Source organism: Scomber japonicus, chromosome 4 (assembly GCF_027409825.1).
Source record: "Scomber japonicus isolate fScoJap1 chromosome 4, fScoJap1.pri, whole genome shotgun sequence".
Taxonomy (NCBI): domain Eukaryota; kingdom Metazoa; phylum Chordata; class Actinopteri; order Scombriformes; family Scombridae; genus Scomber; species Scomber japonicus.
Window position 1 is genome coordinate 14,382,852 of NC_070581.1, and position 24,694 is coordinate 14,407,545.

Consider the following 24,694-nt stretch of genomic DNA (forward strand, 5'->3'; position numbering starts at 1 on the left):
GTGAACGGAACAGCGTGCGTTAAGAGGTTAATGATCAAATATCAAAATCCGAATAGCGTCAGAAAGTCAACCCACTCTCCACATTTCCATTTCTACCGTTTTGATACTTCATGGTACACAAACAAATAGCATCTCATATGAAAGCTAAGACCCTTGCGAGTTCAACAGTACCACTATTATTGCGCTAAAAACTCAGTGAACCAGCAGCCAAAGAATACAAAGGTAAACAACCACTTATTTACAGCTACTAACAGATATTCTGTCTTACCTTCGAAGTTTTGTGATGAAAAGTTGTAGGCCTACTTGAGAGCAAAAAACGCTGGTTTTAGTAAGTCCAACACGGCTCTGCTTGTTTACAACTCCATTTCACCAAGTGCCAGCCTACAGTAGCTGCGCCGGAACAACAGATAACCCTGGCAACCCGCAATTCCGGCCGCTAATTGGCTGGTACAGTGTACACAGAACGTCATTGTCGAACCCGTCAAAAAATTTTAAAAATATTAATTCAGACTAAATTTTTTTTTTTATGGAAAAGCAATACTTTCATTCTGTACCCCTCAAAATGCCCCGTGGCTGTATTATTTTAAAAAAAATATAGCTTTTAATAAATATTCTACATATTCAACCTTTAACTTTAAACCAAATGTTTACCCTTAAATGAATGATTACATTAAGGGGACTTGCAAGTCCCCTTAAGGGAGGCAAGTCCCCCCAACATGACTGTGTAAACAGGTTTACATCCCCACAACATGATGAACACCTGATCCACACACACACACACACACGCACACACACAGTCAGCACAGCACAAATTAGAGTAAGCATTCCACTCATTCGCACAAGCACCACATACACAGATGTACTTAGACACACACAGCTTCATCATCATCGTGCCTATTAGCCTGCTCTGATACAGTAACACACACTCGCCCTCCAGAGCCAGGTGTTGATGCTGCTGGAATTGAAAATTAATGTGAAATACAAACATAATACAAGCCACCTACGGCACTGGCAAGAAATGCTAATATTTTATTAATCTGTCCTCCTTTATTTAATTCCTGTCTGTCGCTAATCTTGAACATCACTCAGAATTAAGGCCAGCCTTTCTGGCTCCAACAGCTTTCAACGTCTTCATTAAAGCGACATGATTCACTAATTACAGGTAATTACCCTTTAATGAGCAGCCCAGATGAATGAGCAGATATGTAGAAGATGGGCAGGGGCCTGAGGACACGTCATTTTTCATTCCTCAAGGGCTAAGAGCCAGACTCTGACTGGTTTTCCAGCTTGACCGTTAGTTGAGACACAATGTTCTGGTTAGAAATTGATTCACTTGCACCAAAACATCTTTCAGACATAAACTTGGGGTATGATACAAGATACTGACTGTGGGTTATTTGACTATTCGACAAGATATATTGAGACATTTCCTCTTGTATACAATACACTACAACCAACCACTGAAATAAAGAAAGTCCAGCATATCATTTTTGGCTGCACAGAGATGTGTGATTGTTTCATAATATTTATTGTCGAGTGGAGTTAAAAATATTAAGTCAGTTGATTTGAGAAATGTCAGAAAATCAAACTACATTTATGTTAAGCCACTTTTATGTGTGCTAAACAGGTTTTTTTCTTTATTTCACTGACTTAATGAATTAAAAGTCATCATTGTAAAGTTGCTTTTAAGAATTCAACATATCTGACATTGCAGTATGGTGAGATAATGAAAATTAAATGTGGTAACTTGCACTTTACATATTAAAGCATCTTTGGGTTTAAGAAGTCTTACAAGTCACATCCAGTACCTACAGCAGGTCTGTGTCTGCTAAAGTGGTTAACACAAGATGTACCATTATGTTAACCAGTGTAGAGCAATATGTGACAGACAGAAAAGTTGTGTTGACTCATTTACCCAACAGCAAACATGAGTTTTTACAGGGTCAACACTTAAAGCAAATCCAATTTCTCACTGTTAATGTAAGAAGTGAGACTCATAACACATTTAAGGTAATAATGGTTTAGATTGATGAGCTTTTCTGACTGTGAAAGTGTAGGAGGTGCAGACGATAAACTAAAAAGAGCAAGAGGGGCGTTCATTGTTCCTTTGTTGTTTAACTTCCTTCTCTCCCTCTCAGAAAATGAACGAGTGAAAATGAGATTGATCTTTCATTAAAGACTGAAGTTTCTTATCTCAGGTTTGCAGAAAAAAGTCCCTAAAAGAAGACACTCTGCACCAGTTTTCCTCTCTTTCTGATTCTCCTCCAACCCCTCTCTTGCTATCTCGTGCCAAGTGGCCTATTTTTACCTCTCCGTGTGGCATCTCAGGGTTTTCCTTGTCACCACCTTGCTTCCTGCCATCATCATATAGGTACAGTTGAACAGTGCAGTTACTGAAAAGGCTCTCACGTTGCCTGTCTAACTGTCTCTCTCAGATGTGGTCAGAGATCTTTGTCTTCATATTCAAGGTAGTGGAGCCTTGACATCTTTTTTTTCCTTTAACACCTTTCACTTCAAGATTTGAAACATGATTTCCTTTGTATTGTATGTTAGATATATTAGATAATGTAGAAATACTGGGAAAAAAGCACTGAAGACATTTCTTGTTTTTTCTTCTGTTTGTTTGTCTTTAATCCAAGGCTGCTAGGATTAGGAATGGATATTTACCAAAATAACTCTTTGTTTACAATACACTAATCCAATCACTGCGCCAAAGTTCATTCAGTTTGTGCCCTGACAGTGACCCCCCCATCCCCCCACCCCCTCCTCCAACCCCTCCTCTCCTCCTCTAAAGCATATTTATCATGATGCCATATGCACCAACATAACACTGCCTCTTTTCTCAGGCTGAAATGTACAGAATGTGATATACTGTACTGTGTGGCACAATGAAGTAATTGTGTTTTCTCCCTTGAGGGAAAATATGAGTTGGGAGAGGAGAAATATCAGCACAGGATGTATGCTTTCCAGCCTAATAAGACGGTCCAATTGTGAATGAGGGTAGCTCGTGAAAATATAAATGAGCAACTTGATTTCTAGGATGTAACTGTGTTTTCTGACCTCTATTACGACAGACTTTAGTGGCTTTCTTAGCTTTTTCATGTCAAGCAGTATTATATTTTTTGCAGCACTTTCCTATAATATACTTTAATAACCTTTCTTTCTGCGGGGGGAAAACACTATATTAGTCCTATATATTTTTAACTGACCAAAATCAGTTCCAGATGCGTTTGAGCGGGTAAAATTCTTTTATGTAAGACAAATATACGTTTAGACTTAAAACGATAAACAATGGACTGCATGAAGTTAACTGTCTTTCTACGGCAGCTCTCCTTCAGCGTGATGCACAGTGCCTCTTTTGTTCTGCCGCTCATTGCTTATGTTACTGTAGAGCACTAATGCACACAGATCAATAGCATTCTTTCCATTTCAACACATTGAGCTGATGTACAGACCCAGTGTTGGAATTGATCTTGTCCTGTCAACACAAAGTTTTAGGTCTGTATGTCTTTTCCCCACTGCAAAATAAATGGTCTTTAAATAAAAAGGCCTTTTTTCACAGCATGTTCAGAATCTCTGGTTTGTGATCAAACCACTTTGTAGCTTGACATTGACATCTCCATATCACACATTGAATAACTGTAGTCTGCTGCTGATGATGACGTAAGGCAAGGTGGGTGGGAAACAGTACAACAGAGGCATAGACACATCACATTAAGATCAAAACTGAACATCTGGCCCATTCACATTAATCAAATTTTAAAATGTTCTGTCAGTATCAAATGCCTCCTCTTTCACATTGTAGACATTTTATGACTGGAAAAAAACATACTGCCTCAGATAAAACTCTTCTGAAACAGCTATAAAGTCACAACGGCCATAAAACATGTTAATAAACCAATAAAATGATCAGTCTGAAATGTAAAGAAAAAAACAAAACAAAAACAAATAATGCATGTCGCCTGTTGGTCCTGAACAAACAAACCCAGCAGAATCAATTTCCTCCCCCACAGGATGTCCACCACATGTACGCAGGTTTTTTAACAACCACTGCTGAAAGGTGCAAAAACACCAAGCATGTTTCAAGTAAGCAAAACTATTAATCTGCACCTCTCACAAGTTCATAGTACAAGGTGCACACAGCTACATAGTGTGAAACCTTTACTGGCACAATTACAGAAAATAGGAACTGGTTGACCTTACTTAAACAGGTCATTGAGTACAATAAACTGTATGACTTTCTTTAAAAAAGACATGACTTATTTAAGGGACATTTTGATTTGAATCCTACAGTAACACAACATGAACAATGTTTTTGTAAAATTTTGCAGAAATCCAAACACAGCCTTTCTCTCTCATATACCGTGCTAAATTTTTGTTGAGGCAGAAACACCTTCCTGGAGTTAAACTGAAAATATGAAAGCATGTCATGTATATTGACACCTTGCTGCTGGCTATACAGCATGTCATAACATCTTAGACAATTAAATCTGTCTGCCAAAACCTCTGATCTTTTAAAAGAACCTCAGTCTGAGTTGTGTAAAATAACACTGGCAAGAATCTGAATATGTTTTTTTTAAGCTGTAAATCAGTTTTTGGTCTATTAAAATGATACACTGTAGGAGGAAACTCTTTACATTTTGCCCACACAATACAGTAGGTGCTACTAAGACCAAGATAAAATGTTTTCAGTGATAACAATAAAACAGCTCTTCTTGGTTCGATGAACCAAACCATCAGCTTCTGAAAAGCAGAGATGGAGAGAGAAACAGAGAGTGAAAGAGAGGGAGCACTAATCTCATTACCTTCTCTTCCTGGCATGAGAGAATATTCATTTCTCTGTGGCAACGGCAGGAGGGTGATGACGGAAAAAAAATTCAATCGCACATCCCACCATTTCATTTTCCATGTAATTAAATCAGTTAAATGTTATAAAAACATGTAAACTCCATCAATGACTTTGAGACATTTGCATTTTTAATCAGGCCAGATTAATTCTAATAAGAAAGCTGGGCTAAGGCGATGACAGAGCAGGCCTATTGTGTGTGTCTGTCACACTCATTTAATTCTGTCATTATGTCCCATATCCTATTATGATAATTGGCTTTTTATTCTCAATCAACAGCCAGCAAAGGCTATTAAGTAATAATCTCTAACTGGTGCACTTTTCACCTTAAACATGTTAGAAGTTTGCTACCTTGAAAACAACAATCAGCTTATAAAAGAAGTAAAAATGCAAAAACAGTGCAATGTCCCAGCTTATTCAACCTCGCCTCTTGCTTCAAATGAAAAATGACTGTCAAAAAGCTACATGTTGACACTTGGCGTAGGGTGTAAAGCAAACACATTAGATAGAGGAAATGGGTATCACCATCTTCCCCCTGCAAGGTAACTAAGCAGAGAAGGCGAATGTGTCTGATGTGTTCAGCCATTTCCTCCTCTCTCTCTCTCTCTCTCTCTCTCTCTCTCTCTCTCTCTCTCTCTCTTTCTCTCTCTCTCTCCCTCTCTCTCTCTCTCTCTCTGGGGAGTCACTCAAAAAACCAAATCTCTGAAGAAACTTGCCCTGCTGTTTAATTGAAAGACACTGCTGTAAACAAGGGGGAAGTGCTAATAGATTACAGCTAGGGAGATATGCAGGAAGTCAAAAATATGATGATAACAAAAGTGAGGATAGGAGTCATAATGTCTGCATAACGCATTGAGGCAGCAGCTTTACAATCTGACCCACTGAGTCAAACTGCAATATGTGGAACTTTTTTAAAAGTTATCGAACTATCAGAACCGAATAGCAAAATATAATTTTACAATCAATAACCCCACTGCATTTGTAGCTGTTGAAAAAGAGCAGGTTGTTTTTTTTTCTTGTATTGTTACCTGTAGCAGCACAACTTGTTTGAGCCTGGACTGTGAGCTAAACCAATCAGCTGACCTTGATAATTTCATATAGCAAGACTGCATTTTTTCTTATTTATTCATTATAATATATATCTCTTACTTCTTTTCCTTGAATTTAATTTAGTACTTGGTGTAAGTAGTTCCTTACCCCAGTGAAGTTTAAATTATCATCTCTGCCTCTGAGAAAGGTTTGTTTTAATGAAACCCTATTTTGCACCCCCATCCCTGGACTGCATCTCAATTGTCATGATATAATTAATACTATTCTCATATTGGGTGACACCTTGCCAAAGAATGTAAAAACATTTTCTACATGCTAATGCTGCCTTGCAGAGCAGAAAACACCAACCGTGTCCCTGGATTGCTGCCTCAGCAGCATTACCCAAGATGAGCAGACACATTCATTGTGTTCAGCTAATGGCATAGATGTAGCACAGAATGCCAACAAGTCACATTACTAATCACCATACAGGACCTGTGGTGTCAAACATGAGGTCAGGGACATTTTCAGCCCAATGACAATACTGCAGCGGTTAAGTCATTCTTTGAAATAGTCAGGAACAGGAAATGTACTTTGAGCCTTTACAGCTTACTGGCAACCACAATCTTATTGTAATGTTACTGTTTTCTCACAAGAGAGCATAAAAGTGTCCAGTGAACACAATTTGTTATTATTTTGATTAGTTTCTGTATAAATTAGATTCACATCATTTTATTCAAATATAATCAAAGACTTTTGTTTTGTGAAAAGATTAACACCTAATTCAAGAGCATGATTTATTACAGTCTGTCAGTGTTACATTATCAAAGTTAAAAAGGAATCTTTCTCAAGTACAAGACATTTTTCTGTGCCTGACATTTTTAACACTCAAAATTAAGGGTAAATGCCTTCATACATGCATATAACTATCTCCATATAAGTATAATCTCATTTAGTACACACACAGTTAGCATTCTCATTTTTCATTAGATTTTAACAATTTGTTTTGATTTTAAAAACCATACGCTACCCTCTCAACAATGATTTTCTTCTATATTCATTTTTGTGTTGTTAATTTCATATGTAACTACAGCTACATATATCTAACTATAGGTCTCTCAACAGCATACTCATCCATGTGACATAAAACTTATATTTATCTGTGACATTGTCAGTCCATTTATCAGAAGTCAGCGTAATAATGGAAAAATGTCACCCATTCAATAGCTCAAAATGTACTGTACACAATGGCAGGAAAGTGCGGGGGCTGGGGGGCTTTGTTGCAACAGAGGCTGATGCAATTGACGGTTGGACCTTTAATGTCCGCAGTTTCTTACTGGCTGCTCTCTCAACAAAATGCCTGTGCAGTCATCTCACTCATATTTTAAACTCTAAAATTAGCCATAGAGTGCAGCAAGCTGTCAGTGCTGATTCAGTCGGACAAGCTAGAATGTATTAATTTTCTCACATGGGAGAAAAGTGCTTTTCGAGGTTTCACTACCCCCCACTTTGCCTATATCCCTGTGCATTAGTGTCCTTTTGAGGAGCCATTTTTTTTACCAGAAGAGACTTTAGAGAGATTTTCTCCAGTCCCAAATGACAGATGCTAAAAAGCAAAGTAAGTATGGCCTCTCCAACAGTGCAATAACATGTGTTATGCAGCCACGGTCTCTCAACTCTCACTCGCTAATGTTATGAGTAAGTCAGATGTCTATGCTCAGTGCACAGCCGTTTCACACACCCACAAGCAATTTCACTTTTAGCGCTCTAAAGACAAGACTTAATAAACCTTTTCATTTCACAGTCAAACCATATGAAAGTGCCGTATGGCCCCACAATTTACATTTTACTCACTATTTATCTGTAAAAGGGACTTAATAAGTTCCCTCTTTGAGTACACACAAGGTGAGTGTTACTATGGGGATGCGGAGTGCTTGTCTGTGCTCCGCGGTACTGAGGCCTGTTCCATTGTGGCTAGAGACAACAGCTGTCTTTACCTTTGGCAGGCAAACAGGCTCATTAAGGGCGGCCATGTTTGTTTTTGTGCCCGATACCTAGCCCTAAGCAAACACTGCCATATCTCCACTCCACAGCCCTTGCAGTCTCAACATTTCCTTCCCTATTGTAGAGGGAGGCTCTGGCACGTTGAGCCTGCCATACATTTTTTCCCCCGCAAGCTCTGGCCAAGCTGCCAATGACTCTCAAAGAATGCATGCTTAATTGAGAAATTTAGTCGAGGTTCGAGCTGATGAAATGCTGAAATGCTGTTAGACACTACAGAGATGCTATGAATGTTATAGATATAATGTATGTCATTATGCTGCCTGATATCACATCTTGTGGTATGTCACAAGAAAGCCCTCTTTGTTTGTTGTGCCGTAGATGTGATAAAGGCATCATTATTTGGTCCGCTCACAGCTAAAATCTGCAGTGAAAGGTTTCATTCGCATATTTTCTCCTCTCTCAGCAGTGTCTGTGGCTTGAGTGACAAGGCAGGTTGAATTCATAACGCTTTGACAAAAATTCCATTTAAGAGGGAAAATGGCATTGAATGTCATTCCATTACTGCAGACGGCAAACACGGGAACACTTTAACCCAGAAGGCATTCACATTAACTTATACAAAATAGAAGAGAGACTATATTTTTTTGGCTTTCCTATAATATATGTACAGTATTGGAGTATTTTCATGTAGTGCATTTCAAGAGTAGTCTTCCAAAATGTAGTCACTTATTTGATTTCATCCCTTTTCACCATTTGTCAAGCCCAAAGTCACAATGCATTGTGAAATGAGTTCTTAATGTGGAGTAATGAGGCTGTCATGGCAAAGCAGTCTCTGCTTGTTTGAGTTTGACTCATGTCGTAGATTCAATTAAATCAGCTGAAGTCAAGCTGGCCCCAGGCCAGATCGGTAATGGGTGACCTCATTCAAACAATGCTCTGACATATTGAAACAATAAGAGGAAGGGGCCTTGAGTCAGTTGCAAAAGCAAACTCCACTCAAAAGCGATAAGGTAGAAAAATTACACTTATCAAAGTGTTTGAAAGATTCATGTAGTCATTTTTCTTCAAGGGTGCTCATATGTTTTAATAAAAAAAATCTTTTTGGTGCCAAAATTGGTGCTTGTGGAACACCTCATAGTACAGACTGACTGCTATGTCTGTGTGTGTGTGTGTCTGTGTGCTGTTATTAAAATCACATACCTAAAGGGGGTTCAATCCTTAGCCAAAATCCTCAAATGTCATAAATGCAAACACAGTGCTGTTTATGGCACTGTAAATAAAATATAAACATTACAATTGTCAATATTCCAAACCAACATGCTATGTGAATGTTGACTCTCACCTCCATTTGCCTGTAATAATTGAAAACTAAATTTGTTGAGCTCAAGAGATAAAACTAACAGATTTTAAACACAGCTGGCCCATTTCTTCTTCAAGAGGTTTACTTGTCCTCAGAAGTCTAAACTGACTTATTTGGATGTTGAAATGCCTGGAATCTAAATCATGACACAAACACTCCCAAGGCTATGTAAACAGTCTACAACCACACTTTTGGAGCAATAACTTCAATGCCAAGGGCAAAAGCACTTCTCACTTTTGGAAGGGTCTCCACTGTCACACAGTAATTAAGAGAGGGCACCCCTCAGTTTGTGTAAAGGCTATAGGTATCGCTAAAAGGCTTATTCTGACTCTCTACAGTCAATGTACAATCAATTATGTGACTTATTTTAAGGTGGATTTACCATCTATATGTGTAAATTTACAGTTTGGAAAGACAGAGACATCCTGAGTGCTTTGTAGAATAAACAGAAATGAGGTAACAAAATCAAAACGGAACATCTTGCTTTACTCACTCTTATTTCTCTATTCATCGGGGCAAAAGCAGTTACAGTAAACAGATAAAAGAGCAGGCACACACACACACACACACACACACACACACACTCACATACACACACACACACTAACTGCATCTCATTAAGCGGCATTCCCTCTGGCCCTAATTCCATTAGAAATTAAAACTCGGGACAATTAGTGGCAGATTGGTCTCAGCTCAGTGCGCTATAGTGGTGCTCTCAAGGCTCCGAGATGACTTAATTACAGACTCGTGAAGACTGTGCCATGGCAGCATGCTGGAGCACACAGTGAATACCTGGAGCAAGGGTCAGACACGACATGCTTCAATAGATGAAGAATTAACTTCTAGAAATAGCACTGTATACCAGAAAAGATAAACAATCTAAAGTAAAGACAGAAGTGATTTAATTAAGTGTTGGCAATGTGGAGGCGTTTGGGATAATAGAAACCTGTGAACCTTTTAGTGGTCTGTGATCATTTCTACAAAAGGATACTAAACTGGATGGGAGAGGCTAAAAGTCAAATGTTTTCTGGGCAAAGCACTTGTTTATGACTTTGTTTGGTGGGTCTCAAGTCTTAGTTTGTCACTTCCTCCAGATGGAAGTGTGTGCAACTGATAAGAATTTTATTTGTGCACATATGCCAAATATGTGGCATCTTAGCTTCTCAGGATGGGGTGCTCTTTGCAACAACACTTTGTCATTTAGGTTAACAATACATACAATTTTAAACAGTGCCACATCACTTCAGCAGTTCAACCTGAATGAAGTATCTTAGCTTCACTAAAGTATGTTTCCATAGTGAGTACAGAGAGCAAGGCATTTTATCAAAATCTTGACGGAACACAGATAACTTATTTCTTATCTGCTTCATCATTCCGCTTATGACAAGGACACAAAGCACATTTTTCTGTAATTGAACCAACTCTAGTTTATGTAACGACTGACCGTTCTGCCCTTCAAACTAGAGGGAGACAGAAAGAGCGATTTGATTTCTCTGTGTACTTGTTCCTGTCACGTGACACCGTGTCCCATTATATTGTGATGTTGTCATAGGAGGAGAGGAAATGAAATGCCTTGCAGCTATATGGGATGTGTGTGTGTGGTGGGATGATGGGGATTCTGAGGTGTAAAAGTGAGTGAGTATAACCCTGTATGTGTGTCTGTGTGTGGTCTGTGTGGCAGTCTAAAACTCGTGCAGTTCTAATTGGGCAACTTGGGAATGTATTTTGTTATCATTTCCATCCAATTGGCCCCAAAAAGATATATTGTCTTTGTGGATACAGTTTGCACACAGTTTCAGTGACTGTGCAGTGTTGGTGCTGTGAAACTGGCAATTTAAACTTGTATTTTAAGCATCAAACTCCTTAAGTAAGCCCAACTAAAATTATACTTACAACAATGACATGGTAGCATGCAAACAAAAACTCTGACTCTGTGTGAATACTGCCTGGATGATATGTGGATCATTGCAGTATTAGCAGGAGTGTTTGGGTATCTGAATGCTAATATTAAAGCAACTATTGCTGAGTATAAACCACTGATGCACTTATAAAAAATAAGCATATACATACATTTTCTACCTGTGAAGAGATTTCACAGTGATTGACACTCCAACTGATGACTATTGCAGCCAAGTTAACCAGCATACACAAGCCATCTAGCTCTGGCAATAATTACCATGTTACTTGAACACTTTGAATATAACTCGGTTTTGCATTTTGATAAATGTTTATGCAAAAGCAGTCTGCACCTGATGGTATATGATTGGCTTGAAAGCATGTTTCCTACATGGCAGCAGTATGAACTCATGTCTGTATAAAACACTATGCCTTCATTCCCTCTGTTTCTGAGTAAATGATAATTCATAAGACCTCCTCTGGTGGCTCTGAAGAGGTTGAGGATGTTAATGGATTCAGCTCAGTACCACACTGTTAAACTGTGAGTGTGGATAACATTTGACACATCTGAGAAGTACTGCTTCGTTATTTGTGGCTTGTGTCTATATGACAATACTGTTATTGTATGTACTGTATTCATAGCATATAAGATTGAAATAGTTTACTAAAACACTGTCTTCGATGATTCATATAGGGCATACTGTAGGATGAGGTTTTATGAGTTAGAAGTAGAGATAAATGTTGTTTCTATATAGTGGGTTTTATGATTGCTTTCATGTCTTCTTTTATGTAAAGGGGATTTTTGGCTCAAACCACCAGGCGTGACAGAAACTCTAGGGGAAACACTGCAAACATTCAACCTGGTGAGTTACTGTTTAACTTTGCACCTATACCAGTTCTTTAGACTATGGTGGGAGGCAGCTGATGCCCTTTTTCCATAACTGTACCAAATTGCACCATTATTTCCCCCCAATATGTCGACAGTTTAATGGAGTTGCTGTCATAATTCGAGTAAGGCCAGTAATTATATAACTGTGTGTGTGTCTAAACAAGGTTACTGTTTTACTCGTGGTGATAGGCGAATCTAGATACCGAGAAAGGGAAGGTTTTTAACAATGGAAAAATTGAGGACAATGAGCGATGAAAGAAGCAGTTGTTTTCCAACAAGTCACTGTGTCAGTTGAGAATTTCCTTTGTGTGTGTCTCTGTGTTCGGGGGATGTTGCATGAATGGGCAGTCAGCATTTAGGGTTCAAAAGAAAACAGCAGCCTGAGCTCCTGTCTGTGTGAAAACCAAGGCTACGGTGCTCTGTATCAAGTGCCATTGTTTTGGTAATAGTAAACCTGGGGCACTTGCCAGGAGGCATTAGTCATTCATCTAACAAGTTCCACAAAGCAAACCACAAAGTGCTCCACTGTTGACTTCCTCTTATTGAATTCTAAGCACATAAGCACATTTCCAAGTATCTTACAGCAAGGTATAAACTTTCTGATAACTAGCTACCTGAAATATGGCTGCCATGTTTGTTTATTTGTGTGTTTCCCTGACACAAAGCCAGCTCATTTAGAAGCATGTGGTGGGGTGGGGTGTTCTGAGTGAGGGAGAGAATGAAGGGAGAGAAGAAGGGAGGTAGTGGGTAGAAGGCGGATAGAAGGGGATTAGGGCGGAGTACAATTTTTTCAGCAGGCCAGGCATACGACATGATCTCTAATTACCCACAAAGCACTGTGTAACCCGAACCACAGATTAGGCTGCATTATCAGGCTTAATAAAACATGACCATCTCTCAGTTTCACTACCTTTCCCTGCCCTGCTGCCACAAGCATTTGTTTCTGGTTATGACATTCTCGACACCTTTGCTAAGTAAAGGCCTAACAGTACCTGTTGCAAACTGCTACAACAGGTACACAAAACTACAAAAACATAACATGGCACTCAGCTGAATTAAGATTAAAGGGTCAGTTCACCCAAATTACAGAGGAACACAGTTTCTCTTTTATCCCTGCAGATATTTTTTGATTTATTCGCTCAGGTCACAGTCTCCTAGATTTCAGCCTATGCCCAATCACATTATATGGAGATGAATTAAATGTAATGTGTGGCGTGCACAGCATTTAGAGAAGTCCTACTTGCACCAAATAAACTACAGACCTCGCTGTGACAGAAATCTCACAGATGGGTATCTTAAAATCAGAATGACTGGAAGTTGCTATGTAAGTGGCAAAACTGGGTTTTTTGACATGCTCATTTGAGTTCTCAGATAGAAAAATAATTTGTGAGCTGGGGCCTAAAAGAAGCAAGTCCTCTTCAGCCTTAAACTTTCCTATTCAACCAGCACACTTTCATATACATTATACTTAGGTCTGATCCCACACATGCATATGCGAACACACACTCATTCACACACTTTTACACATGCACAGACCGATACAGTGCAGTGGATACACAGTAATGTGCCAGCAACACACAAGCACGCATACACATATACTTTCTTGGTTCTCGTGGGTTGTGCCAGTAAGTGCTGCTTTAGGCTAGGGTTTTTCACTACTGTCTACTGTGTTATTAACAAATCTATAAAAAGATCTGCTCAAGTTTCCCCTTCCTGTGCGTTAACAACCCTACCAAGCTGCTATGAGGTTGATGGAGTCTAGTTAAGAGAGTCACAGAGTCCTCAAGTGTAACACCATTGACCATGTCATAATTTCCAAAATCATTTTTTTCTTTCCTCTGTTTGTTTTTCTTAGCGACATCACTCATCAGCATGGCTCATGGCCAGCTTGAGACTAAATAGGTCGACAACACAAAGAGAGGGCCTCTTTCTCTCCCTTTCCCTCCCTTTTCTCAACCCACAAGTCTCCTCTAACCTCTCTACCTCTTTTTTTAACAACCTCCATCTATGTTCTTTCCACATTCTATAACTCTACTGCAACTTTTCTCTTTCTGTTTAAGGCTCTTCCCATATCTTAAACCATGGTAACACAACTTCCATGCACTGCACTTTTCTGTCACACTTCTCTCTCTGCCCATTGTAAACGATCATGGAGCTCATCATTAGCTCTTGAAAAGGAAGAATGAGCCACGGTTTGATTACCCCAGTGGCTCTGTGGGCTCCTGCAGTCTCTGCTGACTGACTTGGACGCAGGCGATTACAGCCTTGCACGGGCAATTATATCTGCCTGCTAAATATGTCACACATAATAAACACATGCTCCTGACAGACAAGGGACACGGCGAGACAGTCACAGCAGGAGAAAGAGGAAAGAGAACAAATTCACAATCATATGGATTTATCAACCCTGTCCTCCCCAGGTGGAAACATCTCGCAGTCCCAATCAATGCACGTCAGTGAATTAATGAAAGACACCAGAGCTCAGATCAAAAGTCAAATATCTGCTGGTGAATGGCAACCTAAGAAAAAGTATGCTGATTGACAATTTGAACCCCAAAAGAATTGAAGAGTTGAATCTACACAGCCATGGCTAAATTTAAACATGTTTTACTCCAGGAGCTTTGAGATCATTGTGTTATCTACTGTTGTGTTTCTAAGTCTGGACTTTTAATTGGCTTTCATAAGGGTACTGTCCCTTCTTACTGCAGCACAAACATGGCACTGACACCAGGCCGATAATATTTGTAAAGGATATTCAGTGAAAACAAGGGAGGGAAAGAGCCTTAAATCCCTGGCAAGGAGCTTACCATAGCCCATGGTGTTTGCACAGGACATACCTCAGGAAGCTGAGACAACTGGGAATGTTTGTCCAGCTTCCAGCCTCTTCCATGCATACATACATACAGACATACAGTACACACATAGAGTACATACAGCACGGTACATACATATGGTACATGTGTACATTGATAGCGTATAGTAGTACGATGTATGCATATGTGTACATGCACATACTGAGAAGGTAATTAGTGATTAATGTCTTGATTGATTTATCACTGAATTGGTTCAACTACAGATATTCAATATACAACAATACAAAACTGGTAAAAGAAGCTGGAACCAGTCAATATTTGACATTTTTGTTGGATAGATTACTTCAACAACTATAACTGGTTATCAAAATTCTTGTTGATTAATTTCTTGTTGGTTGACATTAGCATTATTGCCATATATAGTATATGCATAGTACCATACATGAATACAGTATATACTGTACATACAGTATATGCATTATATATTATGTACATGGCTCATAAAGAGAACTGCATGGCACTTTTATAGTATTTCCTATTTGCTTCCATGTGTTTACCTTTAGCACATATAAATTGGCATGGGTCTGTATGCAAGGTACAAGTTGTAATATACAATATCTGTGGTATATATTGCAGTTTTCCCAATCCTCCTCTGAGGGCTGTCTTTTGTTTTCCATTGTTTAACATCTTAAAATTGGAGTTTCTTTGGGGTTCCATGTTAAAATCTCCTGACAGGACAAGTGAAAACTCCAATAATCTTGTTAGTGCAACAGAGCTTAAACCACATGACAATGAAATAAACTGCATGTCTAATTATTAAAAGAGATGACAAACCTCTGATGATGCTCTAGATAGACAGGTGATAATGAAAAAATAAATAAATAAATAACTTATCTGACTGATGTGCTACATTATTTGGACTTCAGTTTTAACATGCTGTCATGTGTCGTTCCTTTTGAGTGTTTGCAGCCATTAACAAACATAATCAACATTTAACTAAACACCCAGGGGCCTACTCTGCAGCAGGTGCTGGCACCATTTCTTTTTCTTTCTTCTTCGGCAGTAAGAATGAGAATGCCATCACACTGCCCCATGGGAAGGCCCTGGCTGACTAATGTAAGCACACTACAGTGGGGCGGCTGGTCTTAATTATGGTAACAGACGCTGAGGGGGATGCACTGGTACCCACCAACCAGCAAGTAGCTTAGGACTGCCAGCCAGCATCCACCCCCCCAGACACCACTATACCACACACACATTCATACTGTCACTCTCATAAGCTACATCAAACACAAACACTGCATTTAAAGGCCAAACAAAGACACACAGGGCATTTAAATAATAGAAAAGCTATTCATCATCATCTGTATGTGGTATTAGAGCATCGCTGTCTTATTTCCTTTTATCAAGACACATGTCTGTGTATCAGAACTCATCTCAAAAAAACTCTAAATATAAAGTAACCAAAAAACTGATATAGACATCTTGTGGTTTGTCACATAGAGCCACATAGATAAAATAAAATATCTCTGTGCCATATGCTGGCTCTGTGACACAGCCAATTCAGTTTTAGTGAAATGATTTCAAATGGTCGAAATCCGTATTAAAAATCTCCTCCGCGTGTCGGGGCAGGGAGAATATGATTTAGTGGCTGTTTTCGCTCTGCCCCTGCTTGCTGTGTGTCACTGGCCCTTGCTGTGGTATGCATGCCCTTCCTCTGCACGGGGCTATGAAAGCAATTGTGATTGTGATTCCGTAGTCAGCAAAACGCTTGAATGGCCCCGAGTTAGCATGCACACACACACACACACACACACACACACACACACACACACACATACACTCGCACTGTCCTCATAGTGGGCCACTGATTACTTCAACCCATTTGACTCTCACTCATCCTTTGATTCTCCCTTTCTGCCTCTCTGTCACATACCACAGAGTTTGTCATTAGCTAATAGCGACAACACCACTGACCATAAACGTACTACAACCTGCATTAAAGGCTGGTTAATTTTTCAGCCAGCTTGTTTCACTTGACGATCATCAGTTGATGGAAATGGGCTGAATTTGTTAATACAAAGTAATCAAACCTTTGCACAGCATACACAAGGCAATCCTGTAATAAAAAAAAACTGAGATAAGGCATTCAAATTGAGGGCATCATTCTCCAGCTTATCTGAGGCACAGGAGACCACCAACTAACAAAGCCAGCTCTTCAGTCATGCCCTATCGAGGCAGATATCAGTTGTTGGGAGGATATATGAGCTGGGTGGGGCCTGGGTGTATAAACACAGGGCCTGCTCTCTCTGCACTCTATGCTATTGCTGTACTGTAGGCAGCGCCTCACCTCAGCAGCAGCAGACAGCACTGTTTGATTAAGGTATTCAAATAAAGGAGCAGACACTGTGTTCCCATTTCACAGAGCAAACTAAAAGTGCCGGACAAACGAATAACCAAAGTACAATTACAGCTGTACATGTTGTATGAGACAAGATGTGTCTGTGTGCCTTCTACAATACACAAAGTGCAAATTAGTACAGTATTTACGCAGCATATATGAGTAATATATGTACCATACAGGCTGTAAGGCAGCAAGCAGCATTAAAACATGACACATTTTCATATTATCATCAGAGCACAAAGCTGTTATGGTATTATCCTGTTTTTCTCTGCGCCTGTGGGAGAGCACCACAGAAATAAAAGGCACACACACTCACAGCGAAATAAAGTGAGTACTGAAAGTATTGAAGTAGACATCTTCAGAGTTATTTATGGATCTTTCTGAATCATAACAATCTGCACTTAAAGTACCTTATCTCTTCAATTTATGCATCTCTTTCTTGGCATTCTCTTTCATTTTTTTCTCATTGGCTACTGATTTGGCTAGCAGAATGATTCATGTTATTTAAGGACTAGTCGATGACAAAATGTGGACTGTCAAATCTGGAAAAAGGTTCACATTTCCTCCGTGCAAGATGTTTTTTTATAGATTATTGCCAACACCAGCACAGTAACGGAAAATGATTCATGCAGCGACTAGTAATCAAAGTAATTATCAGCACAGTGAATAAAGTGAGAGAAAGAATTCATCCAGAAACACTGGTAATCTAACATGCACACAAACTATTATGAATGAAACAAGCTGCCGCTCCAAATGAGCAGCGTGAACAGCATGACAGCACCACACGTGTTCCCTGGTAGTCACATAAACTCACTAAACTTGCATAACACAAATTGGGCTTGTGGCAGGACACGGCATCCAGAGTAAGTCAGTGGCACACAAAACAGGTTTACGAATAAACACATTATAAAGCTAAAACACAAGCACATGCTCACTTTATCCAATTAAGCTTGTGTGTGACTCAGCAGCCAGAGAGGAGTAATGGTGCTAAATCTCAAAGCAGTTGCCAAATTGCAACTGTTTTACCAAAAAGCTCCTTTTTATTCAAATTATTTTGATCATCTTCCAATACTATTATCCCAAAAGAATATTCTCAGGCTAAACTAAAAGCCAACAAAGCTGCTAACAAATTCAGCCGCAAACCAAAATCTCCACATGAATATGCAAAGTAAGTCCATAAAAACAATTGACCTTAATGTGATGATTAACTTTTTGCCTCCATACTGCAATAGAAAGAGACCTGGGCAGAATTTGGAATTGGCCAACCAGGGCTGTCAGAGATGATTAGCAGCCGGCAGATCTGATCACAGATACAGTTCCCACATAACAAATCAGATGTCTCTTTAATGCCACAGCCAGTTTGACATGTGTTTCAAGAGAGGAACTTGACCTCCTGCGCTCTGTTAACAGGACACCGAATGATCCCCGCTGGCCCCGGCCTCATTTGCATTGCTAGTGAAGGTAGTTAGTGTTACACATGTGATTATAGCAAATTATACCTCCCCTTGTGGAAAAAAGCCCCCACTCCCTCCAGCAAAGCAGCCCTGTTCCTTATTCTAGGATTTAAATAATTCAAATAAACACTTGTAATTTTGAGGGACGCCACACTTTTTGTATCTGTGACAGTAGTTGGTGTCACTTTCTTCTTTCCTATCTATTGCCTTTTGTTTCCAGGATTCATGCAGTGTGTGATATCAGCATATTCTTGGGATTATCCGCATGCAGGATGATCCTAATTCGTTTGACCTACAAAAAGATAGCCTACATGGAGGAAACAGTTATATGAGCCCATTTGTGTGTCACAGTGTCACAGGTGTAAACCTGGTTTATCGGTGAATGTTTTATATAGACTTTATTTCACCTGTAACCGAATGGATAGACAAAATATTGTCCTGATTGTTTTTTTCCCTCTCTTTCTCACTTAAACTCGCTTAGTGCCACCTGAGCAAAGATTACTGTAGCACCATTTTAATACCTCGACTGGGAGATGATCTTTCAGTTGATTACTGGAATTTTCCGTTCAGTTACAGAGATTTTCCATTGCCCACACAGTGAGATACAAACATCCCCAAGCTGTGTTTTGTATCATTCCCCTCACTGTCATATCTGAAAACCATCTTTATCAGACAAACCATAAGAATCCACAGAAGCAGGTCAACATCCAGAGCCTTTTGATTTTGTGATATTCCATCCAGGGTAAGTAACAACAAAGTCTAATTCAGTAATTGCAGATGGCTAAGATCCTAGAAACTGTGTCCTTTAATTTAGCAGTTTACAGTGACTGTGGTACTCATTAGTACTTTTTCTATGATCTTATCTTACTTTGTGGTGTTTTATCTCTTATAAAAGGCTTTCAACTTAATACTTCTGTTGCTCCATCCATCAGTTCTTTTTAACAGGATTACCAGACACTGCTTGTTTTTCGCAAGGGCTCATAATTATTATTTTTTTCTTGGAAAATGTCAAACTGTAAAATATTCATATGTTGTTTTAAATGCCACCTGCGCACTTGCAATGGAGTCAGTCGGTGCAGGTCACAAGCCAAAAGCCGCGGGGTGTCAAAACTGAGAGAAAGAGGGAGAGAGAGAGAGAAAAGAGTGGTACTTGTACCAACCAGACTGTGGTTTCTCGTTACAAAGTAATTAACAGTACATTACTGGCACACATCCATTTAATCGCTGAACTCCCAGCGGAAAACCATGTAAGCTATAAGAAATCATTGAGAGGGAAGATAATGCTGGAGCAGAGAGCAGAGTGGGGCAGTATGGATTCTATACAGCCTCTGGTATTCCACATCGGGTGGGACACTTAATGCCAGCTTTGTGCAAAACACAACTGCACAATCTCACCGGGGAAATAACATAATAACCATGTTGGTTAGTGAGAGAGAGGGAGAGGGAGAGAGAAAAAAAGTTAAACTACACATTTTCTTTTAACAGCAAAATAGAATAATTGCAGGTTTAAGTCTAAAGTAACAATTAATACTAATTATGTGTCCTATTCCAGACTACATTAAAATCAATCCATTCTAGCTCAGGTTACTTTACTTTCTGACACTTTACATTTTTTAAAGAGTGTATAGTTTGTGTGTTTGGAGCAAGTGAGTGCCCGTGGATAAAGCGCGTCCAAAGCATGCGTTTGTATTGCGTAAATGTTGCATGCTGTGTTTGACAAGACTCCTATACAGAGACAGGTGGGACATTAAATCATTTCTGTGCGTGAAGCTGTGCAGCGTGTTATTTACCTTGTTCGAGTGGTAATAGTCCAACGGGCTCAGACAACTTGGATCAGTCGGTAGGGAGCATGAACCCACATTTGCCGGGGGCGCAGGATAAAATCTCACGTCCATCTCAGGTTGTGCGAGACTGAAGGCATGAAATCACTTTCAGCGTCTTTGACTCACTATTGTCTCAGCAAAACAACGCCAAAGCAGGAGATAAAGAAAAAAAGAAGTGGGTGAGTTTTACTCGGCTCACTCTTCCCTCACATCCGTTCACGGTCGAACTTCGGCACCAACTCTGGTGATGCGCAGTCCTCCTCAGAGCCCCGCACCAGGATGCGAAACACTCACTCACTCAAAACGGAGTACAAATTTCATGGATACGCACGTGTTTGCAAAACTATCCCGTTGTTGCAGAACAAATACAAGAAAACCTCCAACTTAGATCCTCTCTTATTAAATCTCTTTATACGGCTGAACTGCAGCCCATAAATTTGCAGCCTCTGTTTTCCCACTGCTCTCAGGACTCCATACAGGCTTTGTTATGGAGGTGCATATTCTTGCATTGGTTCCAGTACAGTTGGACTTCCCTCTGCCATGCGACCTCTGCCGATAATAAACGGGAAAGAGGAACGGAGGGAGAAGGGGGAGGGGAGATTGGTGGCTGCCTTGGCAACCGCTCTCCTTTCTGCAACTGCGCGCTTCTGATTAGCTGGAAATGTAGTAGTGTGCACGGCTGTGCATTATAAAGCGCACTCTGTTTCCATCAGTGCTTCATAAAGGCTTTCATTTGGGTTATTGTGCCAAGGCGGACGGGAGGAGGTTGAACAGAGTATTTGCGTACTTCGATCATGTTTATTTTATGTATTGGGTTTTGTTTTTAATTATTTGAGTGCACAAACTGAACCTGTTGTGCTTAATGTCAGCATCACCTGATTTTGTATCCAATCCCAGTCCAGAGCCCTAAGCAGTAAGCAAAATTCACCTGAACAGGCCTTTGACTACGTCCATTTTACGGTGATGGTTGTGAATAGGTGAAAGCACAAGAACACAACTCTGTGAGATTTCATTCTTACAAAGTCCACTGTTTTAGAGAGTTTAATCTAAATTAAGTTAGTGGGTTTTTGTTTTTTTTAAAAGTCCATTTCAATAATCATAAAGTTGGGTTTTTTTTGTCTGCAGTAATACTTGCATTTTAAGTTTCAGTCTTATTTTGAATAAATAAGTGCAAAAATACAAGAAACCAGTAAGCTCACACAATAATGCAGAACAGCACACTTATAACAGTGAACACTTTGAAAAGAGTGTTAAAATACACTTTGCCCAGGGTGGAATATGTACAAGGAGGTTTAATCTTGTATTGCCGTGCAGTTGCAAATGTGTGTGGAGAAAAGCTGGGGCTGTGAGAGCTGCCTCTGACAGCTCACTGAATGTGATGGATAGCACACCCTTGCCCTGTGATGTGCATGCACATTTGATGTTGAAATGGCCTATCCATGGGACCATTGTCTTTCAATCATGTCAAGGCAAAGTACAGAACAGAGCACATTTTCTGCTGCCTGGCGTTATTACTATGCCACAGTTTACAGCACAATCCATACACTCTGCCTGCACAGAAATGTTCTTTATTCTCCCGATGTTGTTGCCTTTAAAGATTCCTAATTTAATCCGTTTCTAGAACGCATCAGCATTTAAACAGTGTTAATATATCCTCTTTACTGTATCACTCCTTAACACTGTTGCAGACAGGCTTTCATTAGGTGAACCTGGATGTGAATAAAGAAGCATGTAACACTGAGAAGGGTACAATTGTTTATACAAACCATGACAGCAGCATCTGCCCACTGCTGCAGCTCTTGTGTTCCAAACCTTCAGAAATTGAAAAAGCGGGTCATTATTTCAGCAGGCCTGTTATGTTACAGTTCAACCTCTTTATTTTACAGTGTGGGCCTTTACTGGTAGGCACGTCCTGCCACTCTTCCTGGCTCAGCACACAGAGGGTTAACCACATGGCTCGGTGCCATGGCTTCATGGGAATGGAATGTGGAGTGCTGTGTGTGCAGGGCTCCTTTCCCAGCATCCTTCACTGCCCAGGCGCATGCTAATGATCAGTATTATTGAAGCACAATTGATGGGCTAGCAACCAAACAAGAGAAACTAATTACTACTAAGGCTTTATTGTCCTTTAATTACTGAAGCTCTATGGCAATTAGTGCTGCACAAAGACACAGCCCTACTTTAATCTCAAATAAAATGTGATGCAGATGAAAAAATTTGGGAGATGAAAGGTAGATAAGATAATTTGGCTTTCGGTTCGTTCTGCAGAAATGATGGCTGATTTGAGTAAAGCGTTGGAGAACAAAAGAACTGCTGAGGGTTGTGCTAATTTAAAGCGAAATTCATCTAAAAAACAGAATCGGCATGTGATATTTCTATGACCTTGGATAGCTAAATACAAAAAAAAAGTGAATGCTGAACATCTCTCTCCCAAAGCAGCAATAGAAAACAGTAGAGCAAGCCTCCAGTCTGTCACGTCATTACATGATGACTTCCAAAGCTGCTTTAATGATAAGGAACAGTAACTTTGAAGAGTCACGCGCTGACTGTTTTTCACCCACATGAGGTTTACTTCATACTACTGATTTTACTGTGCTAGTACGCGTAGCATACATTGTTTAGTAAATTACAGTTTATGTTCCCTTGTAATACATCAAAAGCTGCTCAAGAATAACTGACTGTTTTTCCTTGAACAGTACTGTGATTGTGAACAACTAAGGACGTGATATTAGGGCAAATGCAAATAGAACATTCTGTATCTGTATCATTATTTAATTTTTTACTTTTCATTTATTGCATTAAATGTTTCCATGGAGGAGTTGTTCCTTTCTTAGGTAAGACGTTTTGAGCAGTGGCAGGATGTACCCATTTAGTTCAAACTTTTACCACTTTTGAAGCTACCTCTGCCTTTTTTAAACATCTTTAACCCTGACTTGCATCATTAAAACATAACGCATTTACCAAATACCATATCTTGAAGTTACACATTTCCTTATTTGCTTCTGTGGATTTATACTGCAAGGCGTTCATAAACAATTAAGTAACAGATGTTCTCTCACTATACAATATATAATATATTATATATATTCCATTTTCTAAATATATATATATATATATGTATGTATGTATGTATATACATATACATAGATAGATAGATAGATAGATAGATAGATAGATAGATAATGTTGTATTTTTCTCAAATGCTTAAGGTAGAGCTACACTAACAAATAATGATGAAACCAAACTCAATTCATTCACAACATTTTCTACATGGCTTCAATAAAAATGCACATGGAGCTGGTCATTTATTTCTTGACAGTGTCAGACAACTTCATTTACTTTCACTCAGGTATGTCAGTAAAATAATAAATCTAACCCTGACAAATGGCAAAGGTGCTATTGATGAAAACTTTAAAAAAAAAATGCAGACAAGAAACAATTTCGCAGTTCACAGAGGACAAAAGGGAACACAACAATGAAAATGATAAAGAAAGACAATGAAATAGTCCAGGCAAAACCACAGTAAACAGCATCATGGTATAGGTATTTTGTTTGTCTTTTCTTTGCTTGTAACTACAATAAGTAATGTAACTGTTAATCTGCATTTTTCTGTGGTTTTGCTATAGAGCCCATTTGATGGTTGCTCTATGGCTTTCACACCTTTTATAATACCAAGACTTCTAAGTCAACCTTTCTTTTTTCACAAGAGAATATAATTGCATAAATATTTTAGTCTGGCAGAATTTTGTGGGGATGAAAATGTTGCTGTTACAGACAAAAAAGAAATGTGTTTTTTAATTTCCTTCTACTGTATGATGAACCTATAAAAAAGTTGTGCCAGACTTTTTTGGCTTGCAACTACACTTTCACATCTCTTGTTTTTGACTGCCAGCTATACTTTTTTTTACTTTTATTCAAAATGAAATATTTAAATACATTTTGTTAGCTTCTTAGTGGTATTGTAGCATTTTGGACATTTATATGTTTGAGATTATACTGTATTTTAAATATGTTCACTATTTCATCTGAATAACTTTTTAAGTGAAAAGACAGACTTTACATCCCGTTTCAGGTAGCAAAATGTTTTTATCATGCTAGACCCTAAATTATTTTATTAGGTGTGTTTTTATTTTATTTTAAATAACAACTCTTTGCTTTGTCCTTACTCACCATTTT

The 24,694-nt window shown here is 39.1% G+C and overlaps 1 protein-coding gene across 2 annotated transcripts in view; it reads right to left on the reverse strand.

Moving 5' to 3' along the window:
- The window catches only part of LOC128357182 (thymocyte selection-associated high mobility group box protein TOX-like), a 76,575-nt gene extending 55,744 nt beyond the window's left edge, over positions 1 to 20,831 (reverse strand). Inside the window, exon 1 of one of the 2 annotated variants that reach the window (XM_053317439.1) lies at positions 20,486 to 20,831. In XM_053317439.1, the coding sequence (XP_053173414.1) occupies positions 20,486 to 20,590 (105 nt within the window). In that variant the 5' untranslated portion in view covers positions 20,591 to 20,831. The remainder of the gene's footprint in view (positions 1 to 20,485) is intronic. The other variant, XM_053317440.1, reaches the window with a different exon arrangement.
- Between the last annotated feature and the right edge of the window lie 3,863 nt (positions 20,832 to 24,694).